Source organism: Heterocephalus glaber, unplaced genomic scaffold, assembly GCF_053883595.1.
Source record: "Heterocephalus glaber isolate CG9 unplaced genomic scaffold, H.glaber_assembly_v1.0 deba00001545, whole genome shotgun sequence".
NCBI classification, from domain to species: domain Eukaryota; kingdom Metazoa; phylum Chordata; class Mammalia; order Rodentia; family Bathyergidae; genus Heterocephalus; species Heterocephalus glaber.
In genome coordinates this window covers 1,941,047-1,959,114 of record NW_028258338.1, presented here as the reverse complement: position 1 = coordinate 1,959,114, position 18,068 = coordinate 1,941,047, and the positions used below count along the sequence as shown (strand labels likewise).

The following is an 18,068-nucleotide window of genomic DNA, read 5'->3' as shown; positions in this document are numbered from 1 at the left end:
CATCACAAGAGAAATGGGAAGTAAAATGTGTAGATTCACATGATCGCAATCTATACAACCATTACAGAGGATGGATTTACACTTAGCAACATGCACAGATCTCAAAAACATTGTTCAGTAAAGAGAGCAATCAGAGAACAATTCAATACATTTGCATTAGATACAAAACATTCTCAGTGAATTCATATATGTATATAAAGCTATTAAAACAAAGTCTAGATGGAAGTACAATAAACATAATAGCAGTTAAGGGGGGAAGGAGCAGGAGGGGGAGTAGTTGGTAGTTGAATGAGACTACCTTTATCTATAACAACCTAATTTCTTAAAGAAATGAATTCATGCATTACTTTAATAATTAGGACTTTTTTTTTTTTTTGGTACTGGGGATCGAACTCGGGTCCTTGCGCTTGTGAGGCAGGTGGTGGAACCACCGAGCTAAATTCCTAGCCCTAATTAGGACTGTTTTTGGAAATGCTAGGGATGGAACCCAGGGCCTTGTGCACGCTAAGCATGTGCTATACCACTGAGCTACATCACCAGCCCTGATTTAACTCTTAAAAAGCAATACACAGATTAAGGTAAGACAAGTGTACTAATGTGTGGGAATGACTGAAGGCTGAACTCATTGCACTTGGCTTTGCTGCTTCTGCACAGTCCTTGCAGCTAATGAGGTTAGTTCCCAATACGAACCACGTTAGGCTGGGATGTGGCCCAGGCTACCTTTCCCTCTAGTTCCTCACATCCCATCTGGGGGGTCCAGGTACCTGGTTCCACACATGGTTGAAGCTACAGGCTTTCTAAGGCCCTCCACTTATCAGGTAAACCCCTAGCAGTGCCCTGAAACGTTCCCAGTAACCAGAGCATTTCAGTACCTCCCAGATTTGGAGGTCCCTTCTGTCCTTGAAAGCTGGGATCAGCTTTCAGGGGTCCAGGCTTGTATTCTTAGGGGTCAGCACCTAGTGGGCTCTACATATGGATAAGGCTCCAGTGGGGAGCTTGACATTATTAAATCCTATGAGGTAGGTAATACTGTTAGCCTCATTTTACAGACGAGGGAACTGAGGCACAGAAAGGTCAAATGATTTGCCCAGTGCCAAACAACTAGTAAGTGATAAAAAATGGGACCAGAACCCTTAACTGTCTGTCCCTAGAGCCCATGCTCAGCTCCTAGTGCCTGACTAGATCCTACCAATTTATCAAGGTCCAGCTCAAATCTGACTTTCTCCAGGAAGTCTGGAGATCATCCTCTTCTCATATTTGAAGTACTTAAGACACTTGGCTAACTGTAGTAATTCATGATCCCATTGTATTTCCTACCAGGAGAGATGTCAGATTCAACTCAGTATTCTAGGCTTAGAGCCTGACAAATAAAAGGTGTTCGGTATATGTTTGATAAGTACACAAATGAATAAGTACAATGAATGAGGGGACTTTCTGGTGACAGCCTAAGACTCCTATGAGGAACCCAGAACCTTTATTCAGCTCTGGGGTGCTGTCATCCTAAGCTCTCTTTGGAATCAAATTCAGCCTAGGCCTCTTCTAAGATAGGTCTCCAATATATTTTATTATTTTGCAAACATACCCACATGCATATGGGCGAACACACATATGCACACATACAAACCCACACACACATGGGGAAGGGACTCGTTATTATAGGTAGGAACTGGGAGGGGGATGGACTGATGGCCCTGTTCAGCTCAGCTCAGCTCAGCACCTCCTTCCAGAGGCCAGGATGCCCCCTGTAGCTCAGGAATTTTGCTCCAGACCTAACATGACCTTTGTTCCTCTTCGTGCTTCAGAGCAGTATCTAAATCCCATGATTAGATCAAACAAGGCTATTGGATATGAAAGTTGGGAGCCAAATATCCAATGATTGAGAGAGGGGCAGTTTGGGATCCAGACAGGGTGGTAAGACAGAACTACTGCTACTGTTCATTGGGGTTTGGGTTGGCATCTGGGTACTTGGTAAGGTCGAAGGTCAGGACTTTGCTGATCACACAGTCCCCTTGCTGAAGGAGGAGGGAGAAAAAGAAAAATGAAATGTTAGAATAGAATTAAGAGGGGTCTAGTGCCCCAGGACCAGGGGCCTCAAACCCTCCTATGTACCTGCCTAAACCCCAGGCAATGGATCTTCCTGAGTGGGAGAAGATGTTCTTGTTCCCACGTGCCTTCTCCTTCTTTGCCTACCCATGTATTCTCTGCCTTTCTCTACTGTCTAGCTGCCTCTGCCTGGGCTTTCTAGCTGTCCCCAAATGGAAGTGCCCTACCCAGCTAGGCTAGCTAATCTTCCAGGGCAGGGCTCCAGTAAGTCCAGATGGCCGGACAGGACCTGATTCCCTATGCTCCCCCACCCCTTGCCCTTACACTGAAGCCTTCCCTTCTTGCCCTGGGGAGGCAGGCCTGCCTTACCTCAGGATAGACTCCAATGAGGCTCTCAGCCTTGGTGTAGAACTCCTCCTTGAGAGAGATGACGATGGCCTGGAAGTTGCAAGTCGACTGCTCCTTGATATAATTCGCCACCTGTGGGAGGGGCCACCAGGCACTTAGCAAGGCTCAAACTCAAACACCCTTCCCCTTCTCCACTGTATTTTCTAATTTGAACCAGTAGGCAGAGGGGGTAGGGTAGGGGTGGAGGGCTCAGGGGAAGAGAGGTTAAAAACAAGCTACCAACCACTATGGCATGAATGACCCTGGGCCCAGCCTCCCAGGCTCAGAAAGCATGCAGCAGAAAGAGCTGGGGCACACTGAGGAGTTGCTCCTGGAAACCCAGCCCAATCTAGTAGCCTCCCTCCTGGGTCCCACTTTCCTTGCACCTACCTTGCCAATGTTGGTGTTATCCAAGGCAGCATCGATCTCATCCAGGACAAAGAAGGGGGCTGGCTTGTAGCTGGGAGGGAACCAGTAGGTAAGCTGATACCAAGGTGGGTGGGACAGGCCCAGGGTACATCAAAAGGCTAGCTATCCCCCTCCAATTCATGAGAGACTAAAAAACCCAGGTCTTAATGCTGCCTGGGCCTCTAAAGCCAACCCATCAACCAAGCCCTCCTCTGTACCTAGCCCTGTGATTCAAAATCCTGCAGCACCATGAATAACTTGGTGATCCCAGGAGCTTCCAGGCTGGCTGGGGAAAAAGAAGTGTCCTCACCTCTGGCCACACTGACCAAGCTATGCAATGGTCCACCCCGCCCCTATACACACCACGTTCTGCCATGCCTCCTTGCCTCTGTAGCAAGAAGACCTGCTGGCCTCCCTGACAAACTTATATTCCTGCTCAAGTGTCATTTGCCCTCAAAAGCTTTCCCCAGCCCACTCACACCCTCCCCCAGAATGGATTAAGTATCCCTCCTCTGTATATCCACAGCACCCATGCTCACCCAGTTACCACACACTTAGCACAATGTTTATGTGTCTGGCTTCCACTAGTCTGTAAGCTCCTCCACACCAGAGATCATGGCTGACTCATCTCTGCCCCCAATCCCTCCACAGGATCTGGTACAGAGCAGCTCTCATAAAATGCTTGCAGAATGATGCTGTACAATTAAATACTAAGTTATAGGGTGCAAACTCAAGTACTACTGGTATTGTGTGGAGGAGTGTCAGAGTATGCCACAGCGGTCAAACAGGGCTTCCTAGAGGAAGGGGAGAACAAGGAAATGTGAAGGAGTGGAAGGTGAAGTCAAGCTAGATTTGCATAGAAAGGGCTTATTAGCCAGCAACCATGTGAGCAAAAGCCTGGAGGTGGTACTGAATACAGTCAGAGGTCAGTGAGGACATGCTGAGGAAATGAGGGCGGAACCCCCCCCCATAGGAAATAAGGGTGCATTTCAGATGCCACCAAAACATCTTCACCTCTGCAGATCTCAGCATAGCCTTGGGGCCCAGAGCCTAAGTTCAGTCCCTCTGCCAACTGCCCTAGGAGGCACAGCCTTACCTATGAATGGCAAAGAGGAGGGCCAGAGCTGCTACTGTCTTCTCTCCCCCTGACAAGTTATCCATAGGCCGGAAGCGTTTGCCAGGAGCCACACAGTTGTAGTTGATGCCATCTAAGTAGGGTTCCTCAGGGTTCTCAGGACCCAAGAATGCCTGGAGGAAAGTAAACAGGACAGGATTTAGATCACAGCCTGGATAAACAGGGAGACAGGAAGTCTAGAAGGAAGGGCAACTGAGGAAAGTAGGAGCTGGCTAGGTAAGGGGCTCTAGCCTACCTGGGCACTGCTGTTGCGGGACAGAGCCTTATAGATTTCATCAATGTTGGTAGCCACAGATTCAAAACAAGCATTGAAACGATCAAAGCGCTCCTTCTTAATCTGTTCAAATGCCTGCTTGGCCTTCTTTGCTCGCTTTCGGGCTGCCTCAAACTCTGCCAGAAAGAAGGACAGATGATCCCTTAGTGCCCTGGGTTCTTTCAGGGCTGAGGACCATATCATGGCAAGAACGATTTGTAGGGCAGGGGATTTAGCTCAGTGGTTCCACCGCCTGCCTCGCAAGCGCAAGGTCCTGAGTTCGATCCCCGGTACCAAAAAAAAAAATTAATAAGAAAAGAATGATTTGCAAATGACCATTCAAAGCAAGGATATCCCACAAGGAAAGGAATGCCTGAAGATGGTCCCACAAGGATCTGTATCCAGTAGAGGAGACGCTGGATAGAGAAAGAAACATAGGCCTAGAGCCACATAAACATTTTTCCCCTTGTTCTACCAGCAATTAGCTTTGTGACGTTGGGAAGTTCATTAACTCTCTGGAAAGCAAGTGTGATAACTCCCACTGTTTAGTGCACTTGGGAGTTTTAAGTAAGAAAGCATGTAAAAATAGGAGCCATTCTGATATAGCAGCAGGCCCTTCGCATACCTATAACCTTTTGTCCTCATCTAAGGCAACCAAAGAAACAAATCTTACCATCTGAGGTTTCCTGGAACTTGTCTCTGACACTTTCCAACTTTTCCATGGCCTTCATGTTGGGGGCAGCAATACGCTGAAGCACACTTTGCTGCTCATTTAGCTTCTGCTGCAGTGTGTTCATCTCCTGTTTGATCTCTTCCTCAGCCTGGGCATCCTATAATCCCAGGCCCAACAACATTAAAGAGAGCCTAGCCCCTCTGCCAAGGCCCCCAGAGATGACTAACCAGGTGGGGCCTGAGCACCTACTCCCATGAGGAAGGCAAGTTGTTGTTCTCCAACTTAACTCTTTCCACCCAGTCCTGCCCATGGTAACTGTTCCTATCACCCTTGGAAATTACAGACTGATACTGCTTTATCATCTCTAGCCCTTCCCCCAGGCCCTGCCAACCTTTTTGTCTCTGGAGGAGCATCTAGTAGTACCCCTTTCTGGCTCTCAGCCTAGGCCAAGAGCCAGCACTATCCTAGAGTGACCTAAAGGCTCCCACACAGACTGCTCTGGACTCCACTTACAGCTCCACATTTACTAAGGGAACTCGTGTTTTTTTCTTAGATCATTACATCTGAGCAAATTCCACTCAAGTTTGATTTTAGGTCTTACAGTTATTGGAATGCATGTCTGAACTTATACCTTTCTGCCACTTTTAGTCAATAACTATTTACTGAATGCTACCAAGTACTAGGCACTGGGTTGTCATGTCCTGTGAGCCATCCTTCCTGTGTGTACAAAACCCAGGAAGCTAACAGAGGAACACCCATAAGTAAACAGTCAGAATACTGTAGGTTGAACACAAAAACAAGCAGACTGTTCAGTCAGCACAAAAAAGGCAGCTGTAGCACATTTGCCATAGGTTCACCACCACTGGCTTAAAAGGTTTAGCCTTCTTCCCAAGGGAGACCACTGAATGAGTTAAAGAACAAGTAGAACATGAATATATTTATATTTTAGAAAGTCCTTTTGTTTTTTTTTGTTTTTTTGGTACTGGGGATCAAACTCGGGACCTTGCACTTGCAAGGCAGGCGCCAGAACCACTGAGCTAAATTCCCAGCCCTAGAAAATCCTTTTGAAGATCTCTATACACTGCTGTGGATGGTCTCCAGGATAGGCTTTTAAATGAAATATTAAAGGTATACAAAAGTATATTATCTTTAATCTAAGAAGTAGAAAGAATATGAATATATTTGAGTGGAGATATATTTGCATTTTAAAAATACAACAATAAAGGATAATCCAAAACTGATTAAAAGGGTGACCTATCAAGAAAGAAAAGTGGGGGTGGGGCTTAGCTCAGGGGCACTGTGCCTGCCTCACAAATGCAAGGTCCTGAGTTTGATCTCTGGTAGCAAAAAAAAAAAACAAAGGTAAAGGGGAGAGGAATAGAAGTTAGACTTCTCTTCATGTACCATGTTTTCTTATTTTGGTTCTAGAACCACATGAAGATGTCACATAGTTATAAAACAAATTAAATCAAAATGTAAGCGCCACTGGGCAAAAAAACTGTTAGAGAACAAGAGTCACACGATGCCAAATTATTAATAAAAATGACTAATGAAGATGCTAAAAGTGTACATTTAGCATCGAAGGAGCTGGCAATTGACACTTTATAACTGTGGGACCAATTATCTTTAATAATGAACAAATCTCAATATAATGCACCTCCTGAAGAGATGCAACATAAAGAATACTGCACCACCAATACAGCATTCTTACCAAAAAATATTTAACTTGAATCCATCAAGCCTCCAGGCTAGATCAAATTTCCAATTTAAAAGAGATACAAGGGTTGGAAGGACAAATTAAACAATACACAAAGAAACCAACATATCTATAATATGGAACATTTTCCAAGATAATTCAAACAGCCTCTTCAAAAGATCAGTGCCATGAATAAAATATAAAGGGACTGGTCCATATTAAAAGTAACTAAAGAGATATAATAACAAAAAGTGGCTGGGTATAATGCCAGAACTTGGGAGGCTGAGGGAGGAGGACCTCAAGTACCAGCCCAGCCTGGGCAACTTAGTGAGGCTCTATCTCAAGATTAAAAAATGGGCTGGAGATGTAGCTTAGAGTGAATTGGATTAAATCCCTAGCACTGGGAGAAAAAAAGAGAGGAAGAGAATGAGAGAGTGAACGAGAGAGAGAGAGACACACACACACACACACACACACACACACACACACACACACAAAGACAGGGACAGGTAATATTAGCTTAATGGCTGAGTGCTTGCCTAGCATGAATGCGGCCTTAGGTTCAATTCCCAGTACTGCAAAAAATAAGAATTTAAAACAGCTTTACTTTTTAAAAAAGAAAAACTAGAGAAAATACTTTTGGACCACCTAGGACAGTAGTGGTGAACCTCCAGCACACATGCTGCAGCGGGCTGTTTGTATCACTGAAAGCTCTAAAAGGTTCACCATCATTGACCTAGGGGAATTCAAATATGGGCTAATAGTAAATATTATGAAATAATTATTCATTTTCTTAGGTGCAATATGGAATTGTGGTTATGTAGAAAAATTCCTTATTCTTAGCATGCCAAAGTATTCAGGGTTGAAATATCATGACATCTGTACTTGAAAAGTGTGCATGTAGTAGGGTGATAGAGGGAGGGAAGAGAGATGATAGAGAAACTAAATGCAGTAAAAATATTCATTGGTGAATCTAAGATGAAAGGTGTATGGGTGTTAACTGTTCCTTCTACTTTTATATAGGTTTGAAAAATTTTAAATTTAAAGTAGGGGAAAAATAAATTGAAATACTAAAAGAAGCAATCCTTAAAAACAAAACAAAGACCTGCTGCGCAAGCGCAAGGACCCAAGTTCGATCCCCGGTACCAAAACAAAAAAACAAAGCGGGCCAGGAATTTAGCTCAGTGGTTTCGCTGCCTGCTGCGCAAGCGCAAGGACCTGAGTTCGATCCCTGGTATCAAAAAGAAAAAAAAAAAAATGTAACTATATATGGACCTGGTTGAATCTTAAAGAGAATCCTTCCAACTTACATTAAAACAGAAACATGACTATACATGCCCAATGAGCTTAAAGACAAAAAGAACATCAAGGAAATTTAAAACGATATTCAGTCATCAAAATCTTATTGTGATTTTCAAACTACTATATTAGACAGCATAGGATATAGTAAATGTTAGTGTTGCTAAGAACTCAGATTTTCAGTAAGAATAACTAGAATCTCAAACATAAAATCAATAAAAGTTACAATTTTAATTGAAGTATCAATATGAATTTCCCTTCAAAATAAAAAATGCATTTAGGAGCCCAAACTACTAAAAATTTCTAGAAGCACTAACCAACCCAGCAATCATGAGTACAAGTGTCCAGATGGTAATTGCTAATAATAGCATTTCCTACTCTAAAAAGTCAGACCTTCAGCCAGGTGTGGTGACTCCAGCCTATAATCCTAGCACTTGGGAGGCTGAGGCAGGAAGATCCTCACCATTTTGAAAGTAGCCTGAAATACACTGTGAGTTCAAGGCCAGCCTGAACTACATAGCAAGACCCTGTCTCAAAAAAACAAAACAAGTCAGACTTTCTTGGGGAAATGGTTGATTCTAGGTCTGGGGTTAGAAATGTAGAGGATGAGCCTGGGCATACCAGGAAGCCAAGAAGATGACAAAGACTACAAGGGTTGTGCCAAAATGATTCAGAAGCCAACTTGAATGTGTACCCATTTATCAAAGATGGGGCACCCTAGGCACAACAAATGTATTTAAATTCATAATGATACAAAACAACACAGTGGACAAATCTGAAGTATACCAAGGAACACAATATTTTATAAACAAATGAAAGGGAAAAAGGAAGAACATATGTCCTGTCTTTCCTACATAAACTGTATCTCAGAATTACCAAAAGAGGCAATATGTCTCTATGTACTCCAGCTAATAATAAACAAGTTATAGACTAAGACCACTACTTTGCAACTCCCAGTGAATTAGGAAATGATCTTCCAGACTGAAAACCACACCAAAAGACCCACAACCAGACATTATGTATTTCCTGATGGAAGTAACACCACCATCTGTGAAGGAATCATGACCACAACAAACAACTCAATCCAAAGCCTGAATTTAATTAATTGAGACCCTAGATTTGTACTGTTTAATAGAGACACCAATAGCCACATGGAACTACAGACCATGTGAAATGTGGCTAGGGTGACTGAGGAACAAAAGTCTTTTTTTTTTTTGGACTGGGGATTTAAGTCGAGGAACAAGTCTTTTTTTTTTTTTTTTTTAAGTTCTTTCATTGGTACATTTTAGGTATACAATACATTTACATTTATCATGGGGTGTTTGTACCTGTACATGATGTATCTTGGTTCTTATTTTTTCCCCATTACCTGTGCACCCTTCACCCCCTCCGCCCTTCCCTATTTACATAGACATCATTTCCATTTTTTTTCCTTTTCTCATAGTTTCTCCTTTCCTCCTTTTCCTTTCCCCTTCCTCTCCCTTCACCCCTTTGAGGAACAAGTCTTAATTTTTTTTTTTTTTTGGCACTGGGAATTGAACTCAGGACATTGTACTTGCGAGGCAGGCGGCAACAGCACTGAGCTAAATCCCTGGCCCCAAGTCTTAATTTTATGGAATTTCAACTCATTTAAATTGAAAACCAGATACTCAATTCAGTTACTGGAAAATTTTTAAGTATATTTGGAGCAACTTGGATATATAGGTCTTTTTCAACTGTAAATTTTAGGAAATCTAAATACAGATCGAGTATTTCTAAGGAAATTTTAGCATCTGAACTGAGATGTGCTGTAAGTATAAAATACATACTGGATTTTAAAGACAGTATAAAAAAGATCTTTAAATATCAATAATTTTAAGCCAGGTATGGTGGTATGTGCCTATAGTCCCCACTACAAGGAAGACTGAGGTAGTTATTACTTGAGCCTAGGAGTTCAAGGCCAGTTTCGACAACATAGCTAAATCCTATCTCAAACAAACAAAACAATTCAGGCTGGGCATGGTGGGGCATGCCTGTAATCCCAGCACTTGGTAGGCTGAGGCTGGAGGATCACTGTGAACAAATTCCAGGCCAGCCTGGGCTACAAAGTGAGTTCAAGACCAGCCTGAACTATATACAACGAGATCCTGTCTCAAAAAAAATTCATATTGTTCACACACTGAAATGATACTTCATGGACATAGTAGGCTAATGAATGAAAATTTGTTTTAGCTTTTTCCTTTTAAAAATGTGGCTATGAGAAAGTCTAAAATTACACGTGTTCACATTTTATCTCTTCTGAACAGCATTAATTTATAATACTGAATACATTCCCACTGGCAGAATGGGACAAGATACGTACTACCCATTTATAGAACTATAAGGGATAAAGGACTATCTTTTTTTTATTTTGGGAAGATAGTTTAACATCATAGGGTACAGTCAGAATACGAATGTGGAAAATCCTTCAGGAAAAGTGAGTCAATTCTTTCAACATCAGAAAAACACTGCAGGGAAAAATAAAAACAGATGGAGGGTCTGCAGATTAAATGATACATGAGACATATCAAGCAATGGCTTTATCAATCATCCTTATCTATCCATTGGTCAATTACTTTACTTTTCCCCAGTACAGGGGATGGAACCCAGGCCCTTGTGTATGCTAGCCAAGTACTCTACCACTGACTGAGCCACATCCCTGGCCCTTTCAATGAATCTTATTTGACTCCAATTCAAACAAGCAAACCATGACAGAATGTGTATATCTATAACAACCAGGTACATTCAAAATTAATCATCATATTAACAAGTATTCTATTTTATTTGTGGTGCCAGGGATCAAACCAAGTGCCTGAACCATGCTAGGCAAGCACTCTACCACTAAGCTACATTCCCAGCCCAACAATTATTATTTTAGAGCCATGATAATGGTTCTAATATTTACCACTTTTAGAGATACAATCTTCAATATTAACAAATGAAATATGTCCAAATTTATTACAGAGTGTGTGGAAGGTGCACATGAAGCAAGTTTGGCAATGAACTGATGGTTGTTCAAACTGTAATACAAGAAGAAGGATTTTATTATTTTACATTTGCATGTAAATTTTTCCATAATAAAAATCTAAAAATGGGCGTGAGATTTAGCTCAGTGGATTTGCTGCCTGCTGTGCAAGCGCAAGGACCCGAGTTCGATCCCTGGTACCAAAAAAAAAACAAACAAAAAAACCCCCCAAAAACCCCACTAAAAACAACAAAAATTAACTGGAAGTGGCTCCCACTGGCCAAAAATGGGACAATATACTCAGCAAGAAGAAAAATGAAGGCAGATATGGTGGTGCATGCCTATAATCTCAGCTACTTGAGAAGCTGAGGTAGGAGATTACAAGTTTGAGGCCAGTCATGGCAAATTAGTGAGACTCAAAATTTAAAAAGGGAGGCCAGGGATTTAGCTCAGTGGTTCCGCTGTCTGCCTCGCAAGCGCAAGGTCCTGAGTTCGATCCCCAATACCAAAATTTAAAAAGGGATAGGGATGTAGCTCAGTGCTTCCTGGGTTCAATCCTCAGTACCATAAAAAAGAAAGAAGAGGGAGCAATCAGCAGCAAAATAAAGCCTTTCCAGGAACCAGAATCAAGATACCTGAAAAAGAACAACTTGATAATGAAAAAAAAAAGTCCACCTCTGGAAATTGGGAGGGAGCTGACGGGTAAACTAGAAAGTACAGAGAAGCTGGAAAAATATAGCACAATGCCGAGAAATGAATGAAGCAGTCTGCCAGGCATGGTGGTGCATGCCTATAATCTCAGCACTTGGGAGGCTGAGGCAGGACAATCACTGTGAGTTCAAGGACAGCCTGAATTACAGAGTGAGACCTTATCTCAAAAAACCATAAAGAAAACAAAACAAAACAAAACAAAAAACCCAAAAAACCCCCAAAAAACCGCCAAAGCAGTCTAGAAAGCTCACCCTGGCTCCTGGGGAGGGGGACCTCTCTCTCTGCAGAGACACAAAGTAAACTGGCAAAGAGTTGGCAGCTCCAGGGGAAAACAATGGAATGGACAAGGAATGCTACCACAAAGAAAATTCCACAGTTGTAAACTGCAAAAACAACATGGGATTTTACTCTGAAAGTGACTCGTTCCAAATGGCAGGCTAGAGTTGGAGAAGAAATCCACTGCAGCATCCACCATATTTGAGAAGGTTTAATAAGGCCCCATTTTGAGAAGAGGTTAATTGTTTTAAGACTAAGCCACAGAAGAACTACAGAACAACTTCACTTCGGGGTTTGCAGTGTTAGCCTACCACGGGAACTGGGTGAGAGATGGCCATGAGAGACAGTTGCAGGGAGGGCGCAGGCTAGACACAAGACCCCCAAGAAGTTTATGCTTAGGCCAGGAAGGAGATGGACCCTGCGCTTCATGATGAGAAGCTAGGCTCGGCGTGCATGGCTTTTGAGGTGGCTGGGTGTGAAACTGCATGCATTAAGCCCAATAGTCTGCTTGAACCCCCTCCCTGCTGCTTATATCCAGCACAGTGATCAGTCATCTGACTGCTTTACCCATCTATCAACGTGAGGAAGGACACACCTCAGCTTAGATCATTGCCATAACCTGGGTTGTACAAACAGAGCAGACTCTGGAGCAGGGAGGGCAGCTTACAAACACATAAGCTATAAATTTAGGTAGAGAAAACTATGGCTGGATTCTAAGACTATGGCTGGATTCTAAGACAGCAGACCCTGGATAGAAACCATTCAATCAAAACTACAAAGGAAGTTTTTTTTTTGGTACCAGGGATTGAACTCGGATCCTTGCACTTGCAAGGCAGGTGAAAGAACCACTGACCTAAATCCCTGGCCCCAAAGGAAGTTTTTGGATTTATTGCTCCCCCTTTTTTTCCTTTATTGGTTTTGAGGTTCGGGTTTTTTTTCCCCTTCTTTTAATTTTTTCTTTTTCTTATTTTTCTTGTTCTTTCCTATTACTTTTATTTAATTCTGTTAATTTCCTTTACTTAACAGAATCCATTCTCTCACTCTCCTCCTTTCCATCTTCCACTGCTTAATTTTTAAAATTTTCCAGTTAACTCTATGCTATTACTGTTAAATTCTATTGTTCGTAGCGGTATATTGGTTGTATTTAGCAGGTATTTACTGTATGCCCAATATTTGCTTTGTTAGTGCTTATACTATAGTTATAGATCATATTTCTATGGTTAAGGGCGATACATTATTGGTTCTTATGGTATGGCAATATCCAATTTGTTTCTGATACTATTATTGCAGCTAATTTTCTTGCTATTGCCAGAGCGGCACAGCTGTAGCTATTAACTAGTTTTCTGTATGCCTTTGTGGCATTAACAATACTGCAGTCTATTATAAGAGAACTGGATGCTGGGCCAATTACACTGTATCCTCCTCCTGCAAATTAACAGGGCCAGTTGGATCTTGGAACAGAGGCAAAGGCCTATAGTTAGCCACGCCCAGAGTACTTTTTTTTTGAGACAGGGTCTCGTTTTTTGAGACAGGGTCTTGTTATGTAGTTCAGATTGGCCTTGAACTCACTATGTAGTCCAGGCTGGCCTCGAACTTGCAACAATCCTCCTGCCTCAGCCTCCTGAGTGCTTGGATTATAGGCATGCACTGCCACCATAATATATCACTTAAAAGCAGATGCTAACCAAAGAGATCTCCCTCCATAATAGCAACAAAGTCTTTCCACTATAATTGACCTGCAAACCTCAGCACAGGGAAGGGGGGGGGGGTAGAGGGAAAACAGGGCAACAAAATGACTCCAAAAACTCCCAACCCCCCCAAAGTTGATCCATGGGGCATCAGTGGGGAGGAAATAAAAAGCCAAACAGTGAAATTATTCAAAATGATGAGAGCGAGAGAAAAAAATAGATCAATAAGGTGCTTCACAAGCTCAAAGATACAACTAAATGGATATGGATATAACAAACAAAATGATCAGCAAGTTTACAGAAGATACTAATGAAAAGCTAGCTGAGCTAATCAAGATGATACAAAACATGAATGACAAGTTTACCCAAGAATTAAGAGTCTACAAAAAGGTATCAAACAGAAATCTAGGAGATTAAAAATCCTATTGAAAGTATGGACAGCAGAAGTGACCAATGTGAGGACAGAGTGTCAGAACTAGAAGACAATGCTGACATTAGTCACCAATTATTCATACTTTAAAAACAACAAGAGAACATGATAAATGGATCCAATAGCTGCTAAATAACACAAAGAAGACTAACCAAAGATTAAATGGAATTAGTGAAAAATGAGAAGATAAAACCAATAGCATTAAAAATAACCTGTTTACAGAACTAACATCAGAAAACTTTCTAAGCGTGGGAAAAGAAGCAGATATATGAGGCATATAGAACCCAAAAGAGCCATGATCAGAAAAGAATTTCTCCACAGCATATCACAGTCAAAATTGTGGAAGTACAACATAGGGACAGAATCTTAAAAGCTATTGAAGCAAAGCAACAAATCACTTATAAAGGTAAATCCATTAGAATTACAGCAGACTTTTAAATACAACACTTAAAGGCCGGAAGAAATGTTTCAAGCCCGAAAAGAAAATATTGTACAACCCAGATTGACATATCCTACAAAACTCTTTCAAAATTGATGGAGAAATAAGGTCTTTTCATGACAAAGAGAACCTTGGGAAATTCATGACTACCAAATCAGCACTCCAAAAGCTTCCCCAGGATATCCTAGAAAGAGGCAATAACACCAACAATGCCAAAAAGTCTAATAGAATGAATATACCAGGAAGGGTAAGCAATTAAGTAGAAGGGAAAAAAGGGGGAATAATGAAAGGAAATATGAAAAGAAAGCAATGACAGGAATAAGTCAATACCTTTCAGAAATAACTTGCAATGTGATGGGCCAGGGATTTAGCTCAGTGGTTTCGCCGCCTGCTGCGCAAACGCAAAGATCCGAGTTCGATCCCCCATACCAAAAAACAACAACAACTTGCAATGTGAATGGTCTCAATTTCCCAAGCAAAAGACACAGATTAGTAAAATGCAACAAGAAACAAAACTCAAAGGGATGTTGCATACAAGAAACACATTTGACCTCAAAAGACACACAGACTACAAATCAAAGGATGGAAAACACTATTCCATACAATGAGAACCAGAAAACAAGCAGGAGTAGCTATCCTATTTCCAGACAAAGTGAACTTCAAGCCAAAACTGATCAGAAGAGGCAAAGAAGGCCCTACATATTGGTTAAGGAGAGAACTGAACAGAAAGAAATAACAATTATTAACAAATGCACAGAACGCTGGTGACTCAACTTCATAAAACAAACACTACTGGACATAAAAGATAAAGATCAGCATAATTACAGTGAGGGGCTCCAATACCCCACAGTCACAAATAGACATGTCAACTAGGCAAAAATCAACAAAGAAATATCAGAGCTGAACCAAACCTTCAAACCAACAGACTTAATATCGACAGTGTTCCACCCAACAACAGAATACACATTCTTCTCAGCAGCACATGGGCTTTTCTCCAAAACAGATCACATACTAGCCTGTAGAGCATGAAAAACTAGTCATGTAAATGCAGAAGAACCCAAATTATCTATAACATGCATATTATCAGACCTAGGGCAATGAAATGAAAAATCAGGCAAAAGAAACCACAGAAATTATTCAAACACATAGAAAATAAACAGTATACTCTCAAATAATCATGGGTCACAGAAGAAATCAAGGAAGAAATTAGACAGTTCCTAGAATCCAAAGACAATGCCAGTACAACACATGACAACTTATGGGACACGATGAAAGTAGTCCTCTGAGGGAAGTTTATAGCTGTGATTGCCCACATCAGAAAAACAGAGCAAGCCCAAATAAATAACCTAATGATCTTAGAAAAAACAAGGACAATTCAAATCCAGGGCTAGTACAAGGAAGGAAATTATAAAGATCAGAGCAGAAATTAATGAAATTAACAAACTTGAGACTAAAAAAAAATACAAAGAATCAATGAATTGAAGAGCTGGCGCTTAAAAAAATATAAACAAAATAGACAAATCCTTAGCCAATCTTAGCAAAAGGAAAAGACCCAAATCAATCCAATTAGGAATGAAAAAGATGAAATCACAACAGACACCACTGAAATCCAAAAGATTATTAGTAACTACTTTCCAAACTTTTACTCCCATAAATTGGAGAATCCAGAAGAAATAGATCTCTAGATAAATATGACTTACCAAAACAGAACCATGAAAATTATAAAAGGCCTGAATAATCCAGTAACAGGCAATGAAACTGAAGCAGTAATTAAAAAAAAAAAAATCTACCAACTCAGAAAACCCCAGGACCTGATGAATTCACTGCTGAATTCCACAAGAATTTCAGGGAAGATCTAACACCAATACTCCTCAAAAAGTAATGAAATCAAAAGAGAAGTACTCCCAAAGTCATTCCTGGAAGCTAGCATTACTGATTTCAAAATCAGACAAGGACCCAACCGAAAAAGCGAACTACAGGACACTCTCCTTAATGAACATCAATGCAAAAATCCTCAGCAAGATACAGTAATGCCTTGGTTCACAAATGTTTCTGTTCATTAGCAATTTTGCAAAATTTTACTTTCCTTTGCAAACTCCACATGGGGTGATAAATATGACCACGACCATCTTCCCTGCATGAACATGAATGTGGCCATCTTCAACAGAATTTGTGGAACGAATTAAGTTCATGAACTGAGGTACCACTTACTGGCACACAGAATGCAACAAATCATCAAAAAGATAATACATCATGACCAAGTAGGCTTCATCTCAGGGATGGAAGGATGGTTCAACATATGTAAATCAAGAAATTTAACACATCATACAAATAGAAGGACAAAATCATATTATCATCTCAAAAGATGCAGAAAAATCTTTTGAGAAAATCTAACATCCATTCATGATAAAAACCCTGAAGAAAGTAGGTATAGAGCAGTAATGGTAAACCTTTTAGGGCTTTCAATGGTACACATAGCCCACAGCAGCATGCATGCCATAGGTTCGCCATCACTGGTAGAGAGGAACCTTATCTCAATCTGATAAAAGCCATTTATGACAAACCAACAGCCCACATCATATTAAATAGGGAAAAGCTGAAAGTTCAAGGCCAGCCTCAACTACACAGGGACAGCTTGTCTCAAAAATCCAAAAAAACCCCACAAACAAACAAACAAACAAACAAAGCCCCAAGACTGACCATATGTTACTAACTGTTGAGGTTGGGTGATGGGTGCCTGGCATTCATTATATCATTCGGCTCATTTCTATTAATGTTTGAAAATTTCCGTAAGTTTTTTTTTTGTTTTTTGTTTTTTTACAAAACCAAGTCCCCCTGGAATAATGATGAGGTACAAATTGGAAAGTATTGGAGACTAGGAGGCTACTGCAAGTCTATGTGAGATGAAGGAGAGGGTACAAACACAAAGAAAGGAGAACTCAATAGATATTTAGGAGATAGATTTGATAGGGCTTGGTAACTGATTATGTAAAGTAAGAGGGAGGAGTCAAGCATGAGGCCAAGATTTCTGATTGAGCATATAGGTGGCACTGAGAAGGGGCAGATTTGGAAGGCTGGGGTTTGAGATAACTTGTAGGACCTAGCATAGAGATGGCAGCTAAAGCAAGATGAGTGAGAGATACCCAGAATGAGAATAGTACCTGGCACAGTCCTGAGGAATACTTGAGGCCAATCTGGGGGTGTGGGGTGGGATATGTGCATGTGTCTGTGTTTACATATAAGGGGGAGACCTTGACTCACAACAGCTTGGTTCTCCTTCCCTTGCCAGCTTTTCTTTCCAGCCACAATCTCCATGTCTCCATAGGCTGACTGGAAAGGATACCTGGAAAGATGCCCCATGGTTGATCTTTACCTTGAGATCCTCACAAAGGTCACCATAGTCAATCTCGATGAGGGCCTCTCGTGCATAGATATTGGAAGTTCTCTGGGAACCACTCACTGAATCTTCTCCCTGAGAACTACCCTGCAATGGCAAGAGGCAGAGTCAAATGGAACGGACTGGCCATGAGTGGCCCTCTAAGGGGAGCCTAGGGCTCCTTTGTAGCCTTCCATGTGTTAGAGGAAGCACTTCCAGGGCGGAAAAATAGAAAGACCATTTTAAAATTGGGCTGTATTTACTAACAGTG

General features: G+C 41.4%; 1 protein-coding gene across 3 annotated transcripts in view; it reads right to left on the bottom strand.

Annotated features, from left to right (window-relative positions):
* The window catches only part of Smc1a (structural maintenance of chromosomes 1A), a 51,432-nt gene that overhangs the window by 11,517 nt on the left and 21,847 nt on the right, over window positions 1-18,068 (bottom strand). For 2 of the 3 annotated variants that reach the window (XM_021251232.2, XM_021251233.2), the window contains exons 19-24: window positions 17,795-17,905; window positions 4,900-5,056; window positions 4,209-4,363; window positions 3,935-4,086; window positions 2,821-2,890; window positions 2,413-2,523 (exon numbers count right to left, since the gene is read on the bottom strand). In XM_021251232.2, coding sequence (XP_021106891.1) covers window positions 2,413-2,523; window positions 2,821-2,890; window positions 3,935-4,086; window positions 4,209-4,363; window positions 4,900-5,056; window positions 17,795-17,905 — 756 coding nt within the window. Of the gene's footprint in view, window positions 1-1,537; window positions 2,013-2,412; window positions 2,524-2,820; window positions 2,891-3,934; window positions 4,087-4,208; window positions 4,364-4,899; window positions 5,057-17,794; window positions 17,906-18,068 lie in introns of those variants that run through there. The other variant, XM_004873513.4, reaches the window with a different exon arrangement.